Raw genomic sequence first — 18,818 nt, 5'->3', positions numbered from 1 at the left:
CCTTGTGACAAACCATCTGTGATACAGCTATATTAGAGTGCAGACTTCGCTCCCAGGTTTAGGGCTCTCGGTGTTTACAGTTTTTACTGCTCTCAGCTGTTCTCCAGTCTTTATTTTTTTAATATCCCTCCCTGTTGGCTTTTATCTTGCTTTTCTGTCTACATTGCTATCAGCAATTCATTCCTACCAGCCATCATTGCCCTGCTGCTGTCTCTGTGTTATAGAGAGCCATCTCTCTAGAGGTCAGTGCAGAACTATGGCCTTCAGTAACTCAGTAAGATCACAGAATCACAGAATTATCAAGGTTGGAAAAGACCTAGAAGATCATCTAGTCCAACCATTACCATACTTTCCAGGCTAAATCATATTCCTCAACACAACATCCAAAGTTTCTTGAACACTCCCATGGTCGGTGACTCACCACCTCCCTGGGCAGTGCCATTCCAATGCCTGACCACCCTCTCTGAGAAGTAATACTTCCTAATGTCCAGCCTGAATCTCCCCTGGCACAGCTTAAAACCATTCCCTCTAGTTCTATCACTGATTACATGAGAGAAGAGGCCAACCCCCAGCTCACTACAACCTCCCTTCAGGAAGTTATAGAGAGCTATAAGGGCTCCCCTGAGCCTCCACTTCTCCAGGCTGAACAATCCCAGCTCCCTCAGCCGCTCCTCCAAGATGGCATCATCAGGCTTCTGTTTTAAGTTATGTACTTCACGTAAAGCATTTAACAGCATTTGGGTTACTGATACTGGCAGTGTTTGCTTGAATAGACGTGCTGATATAGGAGCTCAGATGCAGCCTTCGGCCCCAACCCACAGACCGTTGCCTGGCGGGGGGTGCCCGACGCATGTGGTGCGTGCTGACGGACAAACGTGTTGCTACGCGACCCGGTTGCGGGGCGGCGGCAGGGACGGGGTGGGGTGGAGGTGGAAGGTGTGCGGTGCGATCCGGAAGCTCTTCCACCGCTTCCTGGATCGCTCGGGGCCTGGTGGCTGTCGGCCGCAGGGGGCGGCCATTTTCCCGGCTGGCGGAGTCCTCCTGCTCGCGGCGGCTGCCACAGCGGCCGGGCGGCGGGAGGGCACGGCTTTGTGTTGTAGGCTGAGCAGCGGGGCAGCGCCCCGGGGCCACCACCGGGAGGATGTTTTCGTTTTCCACCGTGCAGCCTCAGGTAAGGCGGCTGGCGGTGCGCAGTTCGCGGCCCTTCCTCGCTGGGCAGCTCTCGGCGGCTCCTTTGGGGCTGTGGGCTGGCGGCAGTTCGGTGTTCTGGGGCGGCAGAACGTGGCACTGGGGAGAGAGCAGGGGACGGGACGGCTGAAGCTCCTCACGTCGGAGGCCAGGAGAGGTAACCTGCAGGGGAGCATTTCAGATTGTTTGTGTTACGGAAGCAAGGGGCTCTTTTAGCACAGCTGGAGTTGTGCGGTTCGTTGTCACGGGGCGCTGTGGCAGTGAAAAAGAAGCGGCTTAGGCGTAAGTGGAGGAGAAGGCCTTTAATTATGTTACGTAAAACAATTTGGATGCAGTTGGAAGGGAGGATGCCGTTGGTGAGCCAGTGAGCGGGATCCCACTTGTGAGTTGTGTGGGCTTCCATCTGAGCCAGTGCTTTTATTCCCGTGTTCTGCATTGGTGGGATTACTGTGCTGTAGTGAGCTTTGTGTTAATTGCTTTTGTTGGTGTCGTGAAGTGAGAGGAGTGACGTTAGTTTTGGGAATGCGTCGTGCCACATTTTTGTATTGGGAAATGCACGGGGGAAGTTTGGTAAGCACTTAGAGTGCCGACTTTGACCATTGGAGCCTTTATAATCTTAGTGCAAACTTCTGCAGTTTAACTTGGAACAGCTAATTCTGAAGGACTTACCATGTTGTGCGGCATGGTATTTCTGGATCTTCAGTCAAAGCACGTGGAAGTTCTTGCAGACCTTAAGCAGGGGCTCAATCAGCAGTTGCAAGGCAACATTCACACAGCAGGAGCTGCAGCCCAACATAGTGATGCATCCTGGCAATGGGGCATTTCAGAAGCGTTGAGATGAGTTGTACTGTGTCAGCCATAGTCACGATGGAGCAGGAGCCCAGGGCATCTGTACCAGTTCACAGAATGGTGTCACTGAAATGGCCGAGGGCTGCTGAACTGTAAGATTAACTGTGCTGCATGTGCGTGCTTTGTATGGGATAATGTGGTACACAGGGAGGTTGCTAAAGTGATGTGTTAAGGAATAAAATGTAAACTTAGGAATAAACTCTACAGTACAGGGAAGATATATGTGCTTCAAATTATGGAAGTATGATTTTGTAGAGGAAAAGAGGTGCTTTATTTTAATGCTGGAGCCCACAGTACTTACAAATAAGTTCCTTTGAACTAGTAAGATTTTGATTAAACCCTCAGGGTTAAACACTCTTTAGCCATGGGATAGCTTCAAATGAAACGACCTTGATGAGATCCACTATTGAGGTAATATGTCCATGGGTAATCTAGAGCTTTCTGTGTTATAATAGTCCAGCTTAATATCTGAAGTTGAGTCCTGGCCGTTGGTGGGAGGAGTGATCTCATTTACATTTAGAGTTGTGAAGTCTACTAGAAGGGTGATCTTTATGCTTAGTTTTGTCCTCGCACCAAGAAGGCCTCAGGAATACCACGTAAAGAGAGTTTCTGAAAGGCAATAACCATAAATAAACAGCATTTAAGCATTTCAAGAGTTGGTGTCAACTTGCAGATTTTTTCAGTGTGGAAACAGTTTGCTGTTGCTTTACCTCTCTCTCTCCAATTCTGGGTTTCCTTTTTATGTGCCTGTATGTTTCTATTTGGAAGGTAATTTAACTGACTGTGGTCATAGAATAGCTTGGGTTGGAAGGGACCTCAAGGACTGTAAAGTTCCAACCATGCTGCCACACGGTCATGTTTATCATCTTCCTTTAAATATTAGAGAGCTACAATGAGATCTCCCCACAGCTCTTTTCCAAGCTGATCAAGCTCAGCTCTTCCAGCCAGTCTTGATGGGAGAAGTGCTCTAATTCATCTCCCTGGCCCTCCTCTGGACCTTCTTCAAAAGCTCCACATCTTTCCTATGGAGGGAGGCTTAGTTCCTATGAAGGAAAATCACCTTTAGTTTCAATCGTTTCATGCAAATAAGATACAAAATTGTGGATTACTTGTCAAAGAAAACAGAACAATATAATTTACTACTATCTGTAGTACAGCAAATAAATTATACTTGGAGGAAAAACAGTCTGGAAATTCAGGATGGAAGTATTAATTGTAACACTAACTTTCTTTTCATACTATTTCAGCAAGCATCCATATGTTGTGTAAGTTTTCTGTAACTAAATGTGTTAGGTGGGAATTGAGGGCAGTCTCTGTTGCCTAAATGTTGATAATCTGTAGCTGTTTCTGTATTTGAAAATGTAGTGATTATTTTCTAGAATCCATGTTGCATTTGAAAAGGAAGAGGAAATGTAGTTGTTGTACATACTTAAACTCTCATTTTTTCTGTATTTTGAGCTACTCACTCACAGTGTAGTGTTGGAGCTAAGATAAGAACACTTGATTTGTTATGCAGTTCTTGCTTAAAAGGCAATGTACAAGATAATTGTAAGCCATAGTTTAGAAGGGAGACTTGTTTAAATTGTTGAAGGCAGCTTTAAATATATATTTTTCTTCTTACAGGCCACCGTTCCTTTGAGTCACCTTATCAATGCCTTCCATTCTCCAAAACCCACACCTGCTACAGCCAGCACGACATCAAAGCAGCCTGTCCAGAGAGACACCACCTCGGAGCACGATCCTCAGAGCAGTGAGGTACTGGAAACATTTGGAAAATGGGTTGTTTGCTTATAACTTGATTCAATATTTGACTCATTTTATAAAACAATGTAATGGGAATATGCATGGATAGAATGCAACTTTTTATTGACAGACCTTCAGTAAGTCAGTGCTTTGTTAGTCCTACAGAAATACAGTATTTTATTAATAAGAAAAAAATGCAGCTAGTGTGTGTCTCAGTTATAACTTTTTGAGATGAAGAAATCAACTGCTGAAATCAACTTTGAGTGCAGTGATAACTGTGGATACATCCAGGAGACTCTCTTAAAATGACATCAGCTTTTGATGTTTTATTCATGTATGTCTTACTTGAGAATCTAGTTTCATCTCAAAAATACAACATAAAATTTACATTAAAATGATTTAGGAGAAATGAAAATAGAATCCATAATGACCTGACAGTAAAAAAAAAACAAAATTTATGCGCAAATACATTTTGGATAGCTTGACATACATTTACTTCTTGTTTAAGAAAATATTAAGACTAGCGAGAAGCTCTCTTGAGAGGCTAATATATATTTTAAAGGGTCAAAGCCAATAGGAAAAAATGCTTTTGTAGCATTTTGAGTAGCATTGAGCATGATTAAAAACACCCATTTGTAAAATAAAGTTATACAATGAGTTATACACCTATATTTTACCATTTTAAAGGTTAATTCCAAGTTATTATTAATATGAAGTAAATTCTGAATACTTACACTTATCTTTTCCCTCCCCCCCCAGTCTGTATTTAATTTCAGAGACCTGGGATTGTCTGATTTGAAACCTAAGCATTACAAAGAGCTTGTGAACAGGTTGCTTCCTGGGTACTACCCAGATAACAAAGTCTCATCACCGTGGCATACGTCGTACGTCTCTGCTGAGTCATTCTTTGAGAATAAGCATGGTATGTTTTAGAGTAAAGTGCTGATGAAAATGGGTCAATTGTGAAAGTGAGCGCTGTTCTGCAGTTTAATTCCTTGTGTTGTAAATATGATTTGTAGTTTAAAAATGTCTGATAACATTTTTAATGTAAAGGGTTCTGATATCTTGTTCACTGTATGCAGATTGTCCCTAGAATTGCGCTTTGTGGATTATGGGAGTTTTGTTTTTTTTAGAAATCTGAATCCAGTTTTGAGCTTGTGCTTGAAGTTGGTGATTGTTGAACTCATCTGAACTCAGCTGTGGCATGAGTACATGTTGTCTTCATGACAAGACTGAGCTAGAAATTTAATCACCACTTTATTCCACCAAAGAAAATGGATTTTGCCCATTTACTAGTGGAACACATTTGTGAAAATCTCCAGTTTACATAAGGCTGTTCCAATTTTGTTTGAAGCAATGTTACATGAGAACTAAATAAAAGGGAGTTCAGGGTAACTAGCTGTTAACAGGACACACAGTATTTCATTGCTGGGGGAAAAAAAACCAACAAAGCAAGAGTTTCCTTATTTATGTTTTGTTGGGATTGGCCTTATGATACCTTCGCTTCCTGTGTTTAAAGATGTTCAGCGGTGTGTTAGGGAAAGAAGCGTGTAAGCAACATCTTGACTGTCAGCCATGTGGATGGGCTTAAGGATGGGGGGAGCAGTAAAATGGGATTCATTTTTAATAAAGGGAGAAACAACCTGTGTGAGAAGTAGTATTTAATTACTATCTAACATGTGTTTAAGTTCTGTTATATCAATTCTTACAGGTTTTGTGGACATCTTTAGTGCTTTACGTTCATCATGTTTGTACAGACGGCAGCCTCATCCCCTCCAACATTTCTGTTCTGAGCTCAGGTGTTGGCCAGGTATGTTTCCAGAATTAAGTTAGTAAATGTGCTGTAACAAGAGAATATCGTTCAAAGTTGTTAATATTTGTAGATAATATTAAAAGACAACAGAAGATTTATTTTGAATCCATAAATCTGTTGAATCTGATTGTCCTTCTGTGGTTTCATGATTTGTTTAAACTACTGGATACATGATGGGTATTATCAGGGCTGTTTTAGGAAGAGGATAATCAGGAGCTCAGTGAGTTCAGACATTGACATTTGTTCAGTTCTTCTGAGGCTGCATCTGGATGCCGTATCTGGTTTGTCTCTCAGTTACGAGAGAAGTGTTGACAAAGTAGAAGCAGCCCATCATTGGAAGGGTACAGAGTGTAATGCGCTTTAAGTGCGATGGAAGTTGAAGGAATTGAGCTTTTAAAGGTAGCAGAAGAGAGGTCAAGATACGATCTAATTGCTGGTAGAGGTAAATCAGTTATACTTCTCTTGTGCACCTTGAAGGAAAGGCAGCAGCTGCAAGTTAATAACAAAGGAAATTTGTGCTGGGGAGTTTTCTCAGTGTCATGATGAAGTTCTGGCGCAGTTTTTCTGGAGAGGTTGTGACTGAACTGTCTGATCTGATGATGAAGTTTGCCCTTTTTTGAACAGGGGTTGGAGTGAGTGATCTGTGGAAGTCCCTTTTCCATGGTGCTGTTCTGTGATAAAAGAAGTCTCACTTAACGACCAACCTTTAGACTGCTGTTGATTATCTTAGAATGCAGTAGTGAAAGAAGTTTAATGTTCCTGGCATTTGTGTTTTATGTGATTAAAATGTCCACCACAAGGTTTCTGTTGTGATAAAAGAAGACCTGCAGTGTTATGAACTCCTTGTATTTAAACAGCCTGATTTCTTTTGTTACTTTCTACATTAGTAATGCATCACAGTCATTCGGGTTCGCTTCTGGGCAGCTTTTTAACTGAGCTTTTGAACAGAGCCTGTTTTAAAGCATGAATCTTTATTCCCATCCTTCTGGATCAGATTTCAAATATAAGAGTTGCCAGTGTGCCTGGATTTAATTAATCTGCCTCTGCTGTTCTCAGAGATGATGATAGAGCTGATCAATTATCCTTAAAAATTATTATGGTAAAAATATTATAAAACACAGCAGAGCATACTTGAAATTGAAAGTTTGGATTGCAGCTGTTGCTCAGGATTGCCTAGCAATGCACATCCATCACTAAAATGTTTTGATGTATTTATTTATATTGTTTATTCCTAATAGATCCAAAAGTGCCTTCAGACAGCTTCACACTTTTTTGGGTGGAAATGGTCTGTGACTCAGTTCAGTTTCTAACTTGATTATTTGGGGGAGGTTATATTTGGTTCAGATATTTTTCGTTTAATACACTGACGTTTCCTATGTTTTTAATCATAGTGTGGTAGGAAGGGATAGTTCTAGACTTTCTATTTCTAATAATTATTTTTGTTTTAAAAACCAAGTTTATGTACAGACTCGGAGCTTTAAGACTTTGCGGTCAAGATCAAGGCGTTTGCAGTCAACCACTGAACAACTGACCGAAACAAAGAGTTCACTTCCATCACTTTTGAAGGTAAATACAGATAACTTTAGGAAGTTGTGCTGAGCATTTTCAGACAATCTCTTTTTCTTGAATAAATCTTTGTAATTTACCAAGAGTGCTCCAAGGTATTTTTTTTACGTTAATAATTCTAAGTCCTGAGCTAAACAGCAACATACTGATTTTCTTATTAAACAAATCTGTGCATTAATATCTTATGACTGGAGATTATTTTAATCTTTAGGGAGATAATTTCAAATCTAAAAACTGTCTTGAACTTTTGGAAATAAAATTGTCTATTCTGTTTCTGTGGTTTTGTTTATAATAGCTTGGAGTTGGTTAAGTATTTAAACAGTAAAACCGCTAGTTAACATAAAACCTTTTTCTTAATTTTTTTTTCCTAGTAATTGAGCATGCTATTGATGCTTTGAGAATAGACTATTTGTAGTAATGTTCTTTTTTAAGATGCAAAAACTTTAAACTTGATGTTTCTAAGGGTTTAAAAACTTGTCTGCTCTTAATTCAGTAGAGAACTCTAGGCTTGGGGTAGGCAGGCACTTAACAAGACAAAGTTCATTTTGATACTCCTTGCTTCTAACTGGTTATATGGAAGTCAGGCTAATTATATCATTGGTTCTTATTTTATGTGTAAATTAGCTCTGAACTTTCCAATTTGTTTAGGCATGTGTGATTTACTTAATCCGTGGACTAGATTTTCTGTGGATGGAGATACACCAGTGCTAGCTCTGTGTGGTGGTCTTTAATTTGTGAGGGTGTGTAATACATATTTAACCAACACTGTCAAAACTATAGCTGGAAGGTATTTCGCATTTGGGAATAATAAGTGGTTTTCATGAAGGAAAGGGTTTAAGCTAATAACTTGCACTGAATCCAGTCTGTAAAGCTCAGTTGTCTGATAGGGGTTCTGAGCCTGATCTGTTCAGAGCAAAAGTCAAGATGGCTCTTGCTTGTACCTTTGTGATCTCAGCCTACTGCCCGATATTGTCTGACCCTGCAGCACTGAACTTTAAGCTTTTATTTTTCCCTTCCCCTCACCCACGGTACCAAAGTAGTTAACTGTATAATACAACTTAACATAGACTAACATTCTTGTGGAATGTGTTTTAGGGCTTTATACTGAGAAAACGAAGAATTGACATTGAGAACTTGGATGCGTTAATGAAAGCAAAAAACATCCCAGAAGCACACCAGGATGCTTTTAAAACTGGTTTTGCAGAAGGCTTTTTGAAAGCACAGGTATTCCTGCAAAAAACACTCGGTAAGTTGCTTTAGTTTGTGTATTTTTGTCTTTGCTTTCAGAAAGTAGTTTATTTTAGCCTATTTAATATTTTTCTTCGTTTTCTTTTACAGATTCCTTAAGAAGATCCCATTTGCTTTCCTTCTTTCTCTTTGTTTCATGTTTTTATCTTGCTGTATATTGCTCATTTTTACCTGGGAAAGGCTCCTTTTCAGATGCTGGTTAGTTACCTTTTTAAAACCATTTCACTTTATTCTTCCCTGCATGTTTAGCTCAAATAAAATGTGTTTTCCTGTGATTGTTTTAGGATAAAATTTCAGTGTACTAGTGACAAATAGCTACTGCTTTCGACTGAAGTTTTTAAAATAGTAGTGCTACAGAATGTTTTTCAAGATTAACTTTGATTTTTAGTATTTTTTTCCTGATTATTTCAGTGAAACAGTTGCATGGAAATTAACATAGAGGTAGTCTGTTCATAGATGGTGTTAGTCTTTGAATTTAAATGATGTGATATCTAAGTTGTCAGTTGCACTCAGTTGGATTTCAGTGCAAAGTTTGCCCTTGGAACAAAATGACTGCATAAATTTTGCCTTTTCTGCTATTTGCTGTCAGTGCGCTTTAGAACATCAAGTATCTTTGATGCAGCGGTGGATCCAATCCAGCTGAAAAATGTTACCTTTGAACATGTGAAAGGGGTAAGTTCAAAAATTTGAACCCAAAAGTAAATTAAAAAATTTGTTCATTTTTTGAGTAAGCACTGTGAGCTTGGAGGTTGTCTTACTGTGTTAAAGGATCTGCTTTTAGTAACCTGTTTTAAAAGAAACACGTCTTTCTCATACTCGGATAAGCCTAAGATGAACAGAGAACTTGAATGATAGGATTACATTTTCCATTTCTGTGAAGTAGAGGAGCATTGCAGTCTTCAGTAACTGACCTCATTTCTCTGCTTCTCTCCTTCCTCCACAACTTTTTCAGTGTGATTGAATCTAAGCAGAGCTGCAGACTGACTTCAAGTTATAATCTGTGGTTTTCTTTGACTTTGCACATTTCTTTCTATATTTGAAAGACATGATAATTGCATTTTTACATATTTATTGGAGATATCGCCATATCATTCCTAGAAACAAGTGGGCCTTACACTGCTGGAGGGATAGCTTTATTATTTTTGTTCTTCATCTGTTCTTTGGCTGTATGTTGGAAAATGAGGACTTCCCCTTCCCTGAATAACTTAATCTTTTTAACTGATTAAGCTGATATCTTGACATAGTTTGTGATTCCATATTTGCCTTGTTGGTCAGATCTGGTCCCAAACTGTTCGGTTATCCCTTAGTTTTGTGAACTTCAGTATTAACCATTCATGTAAACAATTGTAAGAAATAGGCTTGGTATCAACACAAAAGTTTTGTGATACTCTTATCTCCTTTCTTTCCATTTTATATTTTTGTTCCAATAAACTTATCTAAGTCTATAGTACAAAGTTTGTCTACAAAAAAGATGCAGTATTTTATGAATGCTTATTGACTTTTTGTGACACACTTTTAATGTTTAGGTTGAAGAAGCTAAACAGGAATTGCAGGAAGTTGTGGAATTCCTGAAAAACCCACATAAATTTACTGTACTGGGAGGCAAACTTCCGAAAGGTAAGAATCATTGCTCACAAAAGTGAGAATTGTATGTACACGTGGCCACCTTTGTCTTTATTCCACGTTGAGTGTTGTAGCTTTGTTCCATGTTAAATGACTGATTTGCAGACTAATCTCTGAATAATTTTTCCTTTGGTTTTGGAGTCAAAAAGGTGCATGACCAAAGTGGTACCAAATACCACTGTTTCATTTTGATTATATTTGAGATAAACAGTAAAATGGTGTTAGGCATTTGTAGTGGATTTCCTCATTTTTGTTCTGTTTCAGCTTTTATTTGATAGTCTTACAAACCTTTTTTGTAGTTGTTTAAATGTGGATCATACTCCAGATCTTTTAAAAGAAGCCCCTTCATACTGCAAGAAACGAGCAGTATCTGAAATAGGATATTCACAGCTTTTTGAAGCCAAATGTGAATTCCTTTAAGCACAGCTGTATAATGAGGCTGTATGGTTTTATTGTTGTTGGGTTGTTTTTTCTTTTACATTTTCTTTCCTTCCAGGTATTCTGTTGGTTGGGCCACCTGGTACTGGCAAAACTCTTCTTGCCCGAGCTGTAGCTGGTGAAGCTGATGTACCATTTTATTATGCTTCTGGGTCAGAGTTCGATGAGATGTTTGTCGGTGTGGGAGCGAGTCGTATCCGAAGCCTATTTAGTAAGTTTTTGTGTTTTTGAAATCTTTCAGTGGTGCAAGGTGAGTGTTCAGTGTCGTTTACAGATAGTGAAAATATGAGCTTTGATAAGGTACAGTTTTGGTTACTGGAAAATAGTACTGTATCAGGCTAACCAATAAAGCCATTTATTTTGTTTTCATTACCTGTGTGCTTGAGGGTGATGTCTTTCACCACTAAAAGGCCGACTCTGTAAAAATGACATTGTTTTTGCTTGATAGGTCAATGTTCTGTACCTGAGCCTGTGAAATCAACTGTTCTATGGAGCCAATAGAAGATAGGATGACTTTCTTAATCTACTGTACTTGTAATTTTTTGTAACATGATAAGAAACTGGTGTAGAGATGAAGAACTTGCTTCTTTGTGTTGCTTCAAGGATGAAATATCATTTTTGAAGCGGATGCTAAAATTGAGACCATTTTGGTGATGATACAGTGTTCCATAATGCAAGACTAATAGAAATAGTAGAATCCTGAACTGCATTTTATGCCTTTTGTTAGTGTGTGTGGTTGAAGTGTCCTTCAGCTATTCTTCTTTTGTCAGGGGAAGCAAAGGCGAATGCACCTTGTGTTATATTTATTGATGAGTTGGACTCTGTTGGTGGTAAGAGAATTGAATCTCCAATGCATCCATATTCAAGGCAGACTATTAATCAACTTCTCGCTGAAATGGATGGGTAAATATCTGGATTCTGAGGGTATAGAAAGTGTTGACTAGTATTTTGAGTACTTGGGTGAATTTTTCTGCCTTACAGCTTTGGTTGTCTTAACTTTTAAATACTTTTAAGGTTATAAATGCATATGATATTAAGAGAATACTCCTGTGTTACTGTTGGCAGTAGTAGATACTAGTCATTAATGGCCTTAAGTAACACAGAAGCTTTTAAGTTACAGGAGTGTAGTATCCACAGTTATCTGATAAGAAATGATTCCAGATCTCAACTGTAAGATCAGGGCATGATTTTCAACCAGTTACTGGGTTAAATGTGGTCATTTGTGGATGAAATGTGGGTTGAGATGACTTCAAACTCCTAATAAGCAATAGAAATTGTTTAAAAATAAGTGTTAATTCTGTATAAAAATATTTTTTTGCCTTTCTTTTCTTTTTTAAATACAGCTTTAAACCTAATGAAGGTGTTGTTATTATTGGTGCAACAAACTTCCCTGAAGCATTAGATAAGTGAGTATGACTCATTGATCATTTCCATGGCATGTTTTGTTGGGTTTTTTTGTTTTTTTTTCTTAAAGTCATACAACAACTAAAGCTTGCTTTGGTAGTTTTCAGTTCTTACAGCGTTATAGTTGAAGGTATTTTCAGCTAAAGAGGTTTGTAAATTGAAGAGTTTTTGGCACGTAAAAGGTTGTTAAGCTGAGTATTAAGAAATAAGTAACCTGCTTCTAAATAACTAAAACTTCTGCAAGATTTTCCACTTAATTTGACTGGCTTTGTTCCTTGTTTGCAGTGCACTTCAGCAGTAGTTAACAACAAGCATCTTGTTGTATTTACAAATACAAAACCATTTAAAATTGGTTGGTAATGCATCTTTCATCTGACTTTTTAGCTACAAATCAGGAAAGAAACGTGGTTTATGTAGATGTCTTTAGAAGGATCAGGTAGATTTGTCTTCATATCTCTTAGGAACAGTTTACTGCAGCCTTTTTATGTAAGTATATTAAACCATCTTTTCCCCTTAGTGCTTTAATTCGTCCTGGTCGCTTTGACATGCAAGTTACTGTTCCCAAGCCTGATGTAAGAGGTCGTACGGAAATTCTGAAATGGTACCTTAATAAAATCAAGTACGATCAATGTAAGTAAATACATAATTACAGTATCTTGACATAACTGTTCTTTCTCAATCAGCCTGTTGATGTCTCAGCCCTTTATTCTAACAGCAGCAATATCTTTACCTTGTACCTAAAAATAAACAACACAATAAAACACAATGGTACAGAGTATTAAGGCAGCTTTCTGAGACAGTGTTTCTTACCACCCCGTAGCAGGTTGTGGTACTTTTTAGCATTAGCATTCTTTTAAAGCTTGAGCACTTCTGTTAAATGCAGAATTTTTAGTAGAATGTGATGTTCATAATTTGATCACTTCTTGGTATCTGTTCACGGTGGAAGATTTTTCAGGAGTAATGTGGACTCTAATGACTTTCTTATTTTCCCCACAGCTGTTGATCCAGAAATAATTGCACGAGGCACAGTTGGTTTTTCTGGAGCAGAGCTTGAGAATCTTGTGAATCAAGCTGCCTTAAAGGCAGCTGTTGATGGAAAAGATATGGTAACCATGAAGGAGTTGGAATTCTCCAAGGACAAAATTCTAATGGGTAAGATATAATATACGTAACACATAGGTATATGTTAAAGCCATTTTCTCTGTGTGTGATTTACGCCTTCATAGAAGAAGAGAGATTTTTTGTTTTCTCAGAAATTGTGTTTTATACTTGAACCCAGAAGATGGCATAGGTTTGATTTCCTCCTACCCTCCATTTAGGAATATGTGGAGGGGAATAGGAAACTAGAAACCCAGAATTCCTGTTCAGCTACCAGTTGTGTTACCATTATGACACCTGTGACGTTAGGCTTAAGGTCTATTTTATTCAAACTTGAGAGGAAGTGCAATTTCGTCAGCTATACAAAATCATATTTATTTTAGTCTATTCCTTTAGAAGCATCTTTGCTGTTAAGTACAGGTAGGTCAGTTTTGGACACTAATTAATGTTCATTAAATGCAAAGTGTACAGGTAGGATTTTAGTTGCGCTTGTATGCTGTTCAACTGCTTCTTTGTACTCTGAGCATGTATAATCCATGGGTATCATGGCAACCAGGCAAGTTTGTTTAGTGTTGCTTCCTTTTAAGGACCTGAACGCAGAAGTGTAGAAATTGATGAAAAAAACAAAACCATCACTGCTTACCACGAGTCTGGACACGCCATCATGGCCTACTATACCAAGGATGCAATGCCAATCAACAAGGCTACCATCATGACACGGGGAACAACCCTGGGGCACGTAAGTGTTTTTGTAATTTTGTGAGAGAGCAGAAACATTGCTCAGCTGCACTTCTAATACAGACATACTTTATCCATTTGTTTTGTGCCTAGTGTGGCTTTTTCTAAACCAAATTAGTTGATTACCTTCTTTCTGTCCCATCAGTACTGTTTCTGTGTGAGCACATGGCAGCTCATGGCAGGAAAGAGAAAGTGTAGTTCCAGTCTGTCGGTTTCTGTGGAACTTTTACGCAAGTTAATGTGTTCAGATAAATGAAGTAATTGGTGTGAATCATCCAGGAAGTTGATTTGTGCTCAGTCCTGTGGGAATACAAGAAAAGCTGTTCAGAGCAGCAGCTGTGGAGCAAGATAAACAGCATGAGAACCAAGGACACCTCTAGAAGGAGAAGAAGGGACTCACAGCTCTGATTGAATATATGCCTGCATGGACAGTTGAAAAGCGTTTTGTAGAATGCTTTGTTGACATGTAAAGGTGGTTGGGAAAGACAGAAAACAAAAACTTGTGAAGGTATATGAGGGATGTGAGAACTTGTAATAAACAATTTGGATCCTTCACATCTGAGTCCATGCCTCAAACGCTGCACAGTCCAAATGTAGAAAATAAGGAGAAATTAATAGAATGGGTTGTTCTATTGCTGGTCCTACTTGTAAGCTTCTGTAGTTAATTAATTTTTTTTGCGCTCATGGCTCAAAGGAAGCAATTTCAGCAAGTAGACCAGGCAAACCTGATGAGGGCATAGCCTAGGAGGATGCCCAGAGCACTCGCATAGTTGTGTAAAAGCCATTACATCCTCTTTGGATTTACAAGAATACTTTTCAGATTATTTCAGTTTGTTACCTGTTTCTTTATCTTCCAGGTGTCTTTGCTACCAGAAAATGACAGATGGAGTGAAACTAGATCCCAGTTACTTGCTCAGATGGATGTTTGCATGGGAGGAAGAGTGGCAGAAGAGCTCATATTTGGAAGTGATCACATCACAACAGGTCAAGTCATCAGTAGTTAGAAGAATTTCTGGTCAGAGTTCATGGACAGGCATGTTTAACTTGGTTTCAGTAATTAACTTAAATTTGTTTGCTATCCAGGTGCTTCCAGTGATTTTGACAACGCTACTAAAATTGCAAGACTGATGGTGACTAGATTTGGAATGAGTGAGAAGGTAGTGTATCATCAGTGCTTAAATACTTAAATGCTACACAGGAATGCTCTGTAACTGTCAGTTATGGTAGGCAAAGTAGTTCTGCCAAAAAGGAAGGCTTTATGATTGGCCCTGCTATAGAAAACTGAATGAGAAAACCTGTGTGTATGGTAGTTTAAAAATCAACTTGCAAGGTCTTCTTCTCGAAATGACCTCAGAAGTTACTGAGGTCTGCAGGAAAAAAAAAATTGAGCAAAATGAAACATTTTGGAGTTGAGAATAATCTTACCATGTTGGGCAGAGTGAAGGAAGCGTTGGGTCTTGTATACTTCTAACTAAACTTCTTTCATCATCACTGTTTTCATGTTAGTAGTCTGAAGTTTTTGTTTTCCTTTTAAATGAAATACTTAAGGTTCTTTACTGTGATCTATGGCAACAGAACTCTGCAGTACCTACATAGTTCACGGATAGGCTTCTTGTTTTGCTGCTTCTGTTTGAAGTTCCTTTTGTGAACAATTTTATTTGTTTGCATGGACAAGCGGTGGGTGATTAAGCTCTTACAGAGTGTTTTAAGTGCAGTGTTGCAACAATGCTAAGATATCTTTTCTTGTTTATTGCTTTAGCTTGGTGTTATGACCTATACTGACCCTGGTAAAGTTAGCCCTGAAACTCAATCTGCAATTGAACAAGAAGTAAGAACACTTCTACGGGTAAGAGTCTTCCTTTTGCTGTAATACACTTGTTGAGAGATGAGTTGAGCATCAGTTTAGTTTGGTAATGTGTGCCAGTGAAAACAAATAGGCTGTTGCAAGTATTCCCAGTATTTCATGTAGCAGCAACTTGGAATCTCTGCATGTCAAAACTTCTTGTGTATTTTCCTTTGGAAGCACTGGATAACAAGGTGATGATGCTGGGTTTTTAATGTTCCTTAATGCTGCCTCTTGCATTACATCGGGGTTTGTATGTTGTGTACTTAATTCATAGGGGAAAAAAAATAGTGCTGTAAAGTTTTAGAGAACAGATGACAGCTGTGTGTTACTCCCGCATTTCATAACTTGCAGCTAACTCATTTTGTGTAGAAATTGCCGTGTGGGATGAGATCAGAGTCATTTGGTCAGGGGTTCTGTTCCTCACGGGGATCAGAATCAGATGCTTAGGGAAGTTTGTAACAGTTGATTGTCACCAAACTTCTGGATCTGTTCTGGTATTCTGAATTAGTTTCATACAGGCATAAGCATTATTTATATCTAGTAATATTAAACCCTTAAAGCTATTGCTGAAGCTGTTTCTGAACTGACTCGGTGAGCTAAAGAGCTGTCAATGTAGAACTGAAAGTTAAAATTGAAGCTGACGGTGCTGGCAGCTCTACTTGCAGCAACAGATAACTTGCTGGGTAGCATTCACCTTTCTGGATGTACATGATAAACTTGGACAGCTCAGTAATGTTTGGGAAACTTTACACTTTGAGGAACGTCTTGAATGCTGCAACACTGTCAGTAATGTGCAATGAAATAGTTAATAAGCAACTTTACCGACCTAGCAAAAGTTTTTTAAGTCATATTTAAAAACACTCAGCCTTGTCTGTTGGTTTGGTTTTCAGTTGTACTTCTGCAAAATGCAGGTTTGGCATAAAGCTATGTTTTCTCAAGCAGTTACGCCAGCTGCTCTTAGATGTTGGTGAGACAGGAGCTTGCCAGCTGTGCTACGTGTGGCTCCACTTTACGTTTCAAGCTGCATTTTCCTGGAAATAATTTTAAAAACAATTTTGCTGTTACTTTTGTTCAACTCTTAAAAATTCCTACTACTTATTTTTTTTGTTTAATATTAGGAGTCATACGAACGAGCAAAGAACATCTTGAAGACTCATGCAAAAGAACACAAGAATTTAGCAGAAGCTCTCTTGAAATACGAGACTTTGGATGCCAAAGAAATCCAAATCGTTCTAGAGGGGAAAAAACTAGAAGTGAGATGATAACTTCTGGGATACAGTTATAGCTGGTAACCTGAAGAATGTACATCTAGCAGTGCAGTAGTGTACGCAGCATAGCTTCTTTCCCTTTCTGATGTGTGTATGGCATTAGTGACATGTTAAGATTAATTCTGTTTCTCGTGAGCTTCTGTTATTTATCTGTTTGTTGTGTCTCACTGGAATAAGACACAAGAATAAAAAGTGTTCTTCATCTTCTGCTCTTCCCACAAGAAGTTATTCAGAAAGACAAATCTCAGGGTTGAATTCAGTGTTCTGGTTTAGTCAGTTGTGTTGAAGCTGAGAAGAAAAATGTGCAGATGTACTGTGGTGTGTTTTGGCATCGCTTCCTGAGTCATGCAGCCAGATCTGTGTGTTTGAAATGATGCCCCATAATGTATACTACAGTTTTTTATGGGTGGTGACAAACGGAGATGTGAAACTGTGTAGTCTAATGCTCATACTCTGTTTGAAGGTAGAGATTGCTTTTAAGGAAGATACATTGGAAATGCAACAGAGCACATGTATGAAGGAAGCAGCTACAGAGCACATCTCTAAAGAGAATGAGTGAGAGCTTCATGTAAAACAAAAACATTACTGATTTATCTTCTCAGTGTTCTTGGAGTTAAAATACACACATACAGAGCTGGGAGAGATTTTAATGCAAACGCTGATATCGGGCTGAACACGTCTAATCTCTTTGGACTGTGTTTTGGGCAGAACCATGGCAGGGATAAGAGAAATACCTGTGACCTCTGATGTGCTGCTGACAAGACTCCTAATTTGTTTTATTACTGCAGTAGATGGATGTGATTTGATAAGTGCTTTTATACTGCTGGAGATCCTATATAATTAGTGCTGATACTATGTATAGGCATTTGATAATCCAACAAAGAATTTCTTCAAAGAGGACAATATTGCTGAAAAGTAGTTCAGGATGTTTGAAGCGTGAGTTTCAAATAACATTCCCAGTCCTATTCAGTACAACTAGGAAAGCTGGTTATTTTTGTTGTGGGTTTGTTTTTTTTTCTTCCTCTTCTTCATCCAACTTCTACAGAAGCTCCTGGAAATTCTGGGCTCTTATGAAAAATCAGTTTTGAACCAAGTAGAAGTGATTGCTTCTATAGCAGTTCTATGCCGGTGTTCTGCTGATCTCATGGAACTGGTTTTTAGGAATAACACAGCTTTATTATAATCTTCCTCACAATTAATGATAGGCTCCTGGGGCTGCAGACATCTGTTGCAGAGAAGACCTTCGTTATTGTGTTAACGTTGAAGGTTTGGCGTGGTTGGAGATGAATACAGTTGGGTTGGTGCCAATAAACGTGAATGACAATTGATAACCGCATTTAAAACATTAAATTGCTTCAGAATATTGAGTGTAATACCTGGTTTTGCTTTTCTTTTTTTTTTTTTTTTGTTCCTTCTGAAACTAGGATAACTTTCCATTTGCTTATTTTTCCATTGTCAGCTATTACAGTGACATCCCAACGTGGCACAACTTGAAAACATTACAAAACATTATACCAAATGCCTGGGCTGACTAGTTACAGTTGTACATGTATTTTAGAAATATGCCAATGGAAGCAGAAATATACTGCATATTTGCATTTGTTTTTGGAATAATAAAGGTTCGATTTAATTACGGACATTGGCTTTTCCTTTTACTTACCACTGTAAACTGCTACAGAATGTAATACAGAGTTCCTGTTTTGTAAACGGACTATATAAGACATTTGAACTTGTAAATAAATTTAGTAATGGAAAATTTGTATACTAATTATATTTCTAGGGGATGATCTCCCGAGCAATTCAGACCTGTTCTTCAGTTCCTGCTTCAGTAATGGGACTTGGACAGAAGTGTTTCCAGTTGAATAATGCAAGTCTGTCATTAAAAACAAACACAGAAAACTTTTGACTTCAAAAGTAGAAATCTCCACTGAATGATCTGTTTTGTGGGGCAAGTCCTGAGGTCTGACATCTTTCTCCTGAACGCTTCTTGTTATAC

At 38.6% G+C, this 18,818-nt stretch overlaps 1 protein-coding gene across 1 annotated transcript; it reads left to right on the top strand.

Moving 5' to 3' along the window:
- Positions 1 to 952: 952 nt before the first annotated feature.
- YME1L1 (YME1 like 1 ATPase) lies at positions 953 to 18,459 on the top strand. The gene is made up of 19 exons (XM_015853232.2): positions 953 to 1,171; positions 3,661 to 3,792; positions 4,540 to 4,702; positions 5,492 to 5,590; positions 7,050 to 7,159; positions 8,255 to 8,405; positions 8,498 to 8,605; positions 8,997 to 9,079; positions 9,934 to 10,024; positions 10,527 to 10,679; positions 11,239 to 11,371; positions 11,812 to 11,874; positions 12,390 to 12,502; positions 12,869 to 13,024; positions 13,558 to 13,709; positions 14,566 to 14,692; positions 14,792 to 14,865; positions 15,468 to 15,554; positions 16,673 to 18,459. The coding sequence occupies exons 1-19, from the start codon at positions 1,142 to 1,144 to the stop codon at positions 16,814 to 16,816; spliced, it is 2,169 nt and encodes a 722-aa protein (XP_015708718.1). The 5' UTR covers positions 953 to 1,141; the 3' UTR covers positions 16,817 to 18,459.
- Positions 18,460 to 18,818: the final 359 nt, after the last annotated feature.

Source organism: Coturnix japonica, chromosome 2 (genome assembly GCF_001577835.2).
Source record: "Coturnix japonica isolate 7356 chromosome 2, Coturnix japonica 2.1, whole genome shotgun sequence".
Classification (NCBI taxonomy): domain Eukaryota; kingdom Metazoa; phylum Chordata; class Aves; order Galliformes; family Phasianidae; genus Coturnix; species Coturnix japonica.
This window is presented reverse-complemented; position numbering and strand designations above follow the sequence as displayed.

Coding starts and splice junctions, on each gene's coding strand:
- YME1L1 (XM_015853232.2), top strand. CDS start 1,142: ATGTTTTCGTTTTCCACCGTGCAGCCTCAG. Junction 8,606..8,996: donor AGGCTCCTTTTCAGATGCTG/GTTAGTTACCTT, acceptor ATTTGCTGTCAG/TGCGCTTTAGAACATCAAGT. Junction 11,875..12,389: donor TTCCCTGAAGCATTAGATAA/GTGAGTATGACT, acceptor TTTTCCCCTTAG/TGCTTTAATTCGTCCTGGTC.